The sequence below is a fragment of the Sinocyclocheilus anshuiensis genome, unplaced genomic scaffold (genome assembly GCF_001515605.1).
Source record: "Sinocyclocheilus anshuiensis isolate Anshui unplaced genomic scaffold, SAMN03320099.WGS_v1.1 scaffold396, whole genome shotgun sequence".
Taxonomy (NCBI): Eukaryota; Metazoa; Chordata; class Actinopteri; order Cypriniformes; family Cyprinidae; genus Sinocyclocheilus; species Sinocyclocheilus anshuiensis.
In genome coordinates, this window is record NW_015558623.1 from 451,782 (window position 1) to 454,269 (window position 2,488).

Here is a 2,488-nt window from a genome sequence, read left to right on the forward strand (position 1 = left end):
ATTTTTAAAATTTGTGATTTAAAATATTTTATACAATCTGTATTGTTTCATAAAGCTTCATACTCCCAACAGAGATGTTTACAGGATTCTTTATTACAATAAAACATGAACTCATGATTGAGTAAAAAAAAAAAAGTTTGGTGTTTTAGAATTGAATGTGATGTATGTATAAATATTTGCACAGCTGTTTTATTACTACATGCAACAAAAAACAACTTCTTTGTACAACTCAAATGTGAATAATGTGGATCTGTTCATTTATTTTGTTCAGTCTTCAAGCTCATTCTCCTCAGCTTCCATGTCTTTACTCTTGCTCTTGGCAGCATTCCTCTTCCTCTTCAGTTCTTGGTTGTTCAAAGCCAGTTCTTCGCTTTTCTGCTGAATGTAGTTGTACTGGGAAGGTATAGCAAAGGTACAATGTTTTTTCACTCATTTGATAGAACTGTAAAATCTAAATGCGCTTAAATGGCAACATTTCCTTGTAACTTACAAATATGATATTGTATTAAATATGATGTAATTACATGAGAACTTAAAAATCCTGTTAAATTTAAAAAGTTAATATTTTCATTAAGTTACAATATTTCACCACTTATGTACTTACGTTTTTTATATTAACTTAAATATTGACAGTTCATGGTTTATGGAGGTTTTTTTTTTTTATAATTTCAGAATTCATAAAATTTGTATGAAAAATGCTTTTTGTTTTTTACTATGCCAAGACTTCTGAACACAATTACCTTAAGGTAAAACCCCCCAAAATAAATTTTTTAAAATGTATTTTTTGGGGTGGGGCCTTGCACATGGATTGCAAAAAACATGTTTTAATATGTTTGATCTCTGAAATCTTTCTACCAGTGCAGTGGTTCTCCTCGCTGTCAGCTTTACATCATCTACTGTAACTGTGTGTCTTTTAGCATGCCTGCAAACATTGAAGAGAAGCGTCAGTACAAATAAAGCATCTTCCTTACGTGGTTAATTACTGAGGAGAAACTACTTTTGAGGGTGAAGTTTACCTCGCAAACGCTTCCAAGTCCTTGGCAAATATATCTAGAGGGAAGAAGACACAGGATGAGCGTGAATAAATATCGTTTAATCTCGTCAATGTCACAGAATCAAGCCTTACCGCACTGTCTGGACGCAGTCTCTGCAATAGCTGCTATTGTCTGTTTAGTGATCTGTTTCTCGCAGTCTGCGGCGATGTGTTGACAGAGACGGCCGACAGTGTAATGCACAGCTGCTTTAAGCCTCTATAAAACACAGAAATACTGGCAGTGTGAGAGAGAAAAAGTTTTTTACAATGACAAAAAGTAGCGAAGTATATCATAGACATTACGCATCAGCTGGTCATTGAGTTTTAGTGTTGTAACCTGTTTTTGTGTTTCGTCCTCATCCATTTTCAGTAGATAAATAAGGTAAAGCTCAACTCTAATTTTAGGCGTTACAAAAAATAGCGCGAATTGTGTTCTTCACGTTGTAGTGGCGGCGTCAGCGTTTATTATCGCCGTAGCAGCGCCTCCTACTGATGCGGAGCGAATGTCAGTCAAGATAAAGAATATAGAAAGAAATATGTTTCTTTTATGGATCGTTCCTCAATATATGATGATGTCACACGGGGAAGTTACAAGTGATTATTTCTGTTTGTTCCTTCACTAAGAATAAAGCATTCAATACTGTGGAAACCACTGCTGTGTTGGGGTTAGTTGACACAACTGCACAACATTTTAGTCATGGATTAACTAAATGTAGGAAAACTGTGCCAACCAGTCTCAGTCTCCCTTACTTCAATATTTGTTTAGATCTTTAAATCAAGTCTCATGCATTACAAGACAAAATAAACTCAGCCCTTTGAACTGAAATCAATAATTAACTGCAGTAGGCCTATAGCACTTATAATAAATGCATCAAATATGTCATTTTCTGTGGAATTTATTGAAACATAACTTTTTTTTAATTGAAACAAAGTTGCTTGTCAAATCGCTTTAACGTGCTACAAATAAGAAAAGTGACAGACTCCTCACAAGACATATTTTTGGAGACACTCTTGCGTTCCTCTATGCTTTCCCCCCTTTTTGTAATGCTATGTTCACTTGTTTGAGAATTGATTAATGCTGAAACCGTCTGTATGTTATTATTCTTCAATAAACTTGCAAGAATTTCAGTTCAACACAATGGTGCAAGCAGTTCTTTCGTAGGTTTGCTTGCAGATCTGGTCTTCACATCTAAGTTCCTTTAAGAGAAAAAACGTTTAAGTTTATTTTTTTTATTTGGCATTTTTATACATTTTATCTGAAAATTACATTACATGTATATTGTTGTGTTCTTAGATTTTAAGGCCTACGCTTGACTCACAAGGTAAAGAGTGTCTCCCTCCATCCAGTGTGTCCATCCTCTGTTCTTCTTTTCTCCTTTCTGCACACACACAAGTTTGATTGTCCCAGTTGACTGTTGTCTGTGGGAAAAAAATAAAATAAAATAAAATAAAATA

General features: G+C 34.4%; 1 protein-coding gene across 1 annotated transcript; it reads right to left on the minus strand.

The window, feature by feature from the left end:
* Positions 1 to 6: 6 nt before the first annotated feature.
* LOC107680729 (centromere protein S-like) lies at positions 7 to 2,450 on the minus strand. Its single transcript, XM_016476766.1, has 6 exons — positions 2,353 to 2,450; positions 1,371 to 2,230; positions 1,127 to 1,250; positions 1,017 to 1,050; positions 856 to 922; positions 7 to 393 (listed from the first exon to the last, which is right to left on the minus strand). Exons 2-6 carry the CDS (start codon positions 1,395 to 1,397, stop codon positions 268 to 270), a joined length of 378 nt encoding a protein of 125 aa, XP_016332252.1. The 5' UTR covers positions 1,398 to 2,230; positions 2,353 to 2,450; the 3' UTR covers positions 7 to 267.
* Between the last annotated feature and the right edge of the window lie 38 nt (positions 2,451 to 2,488).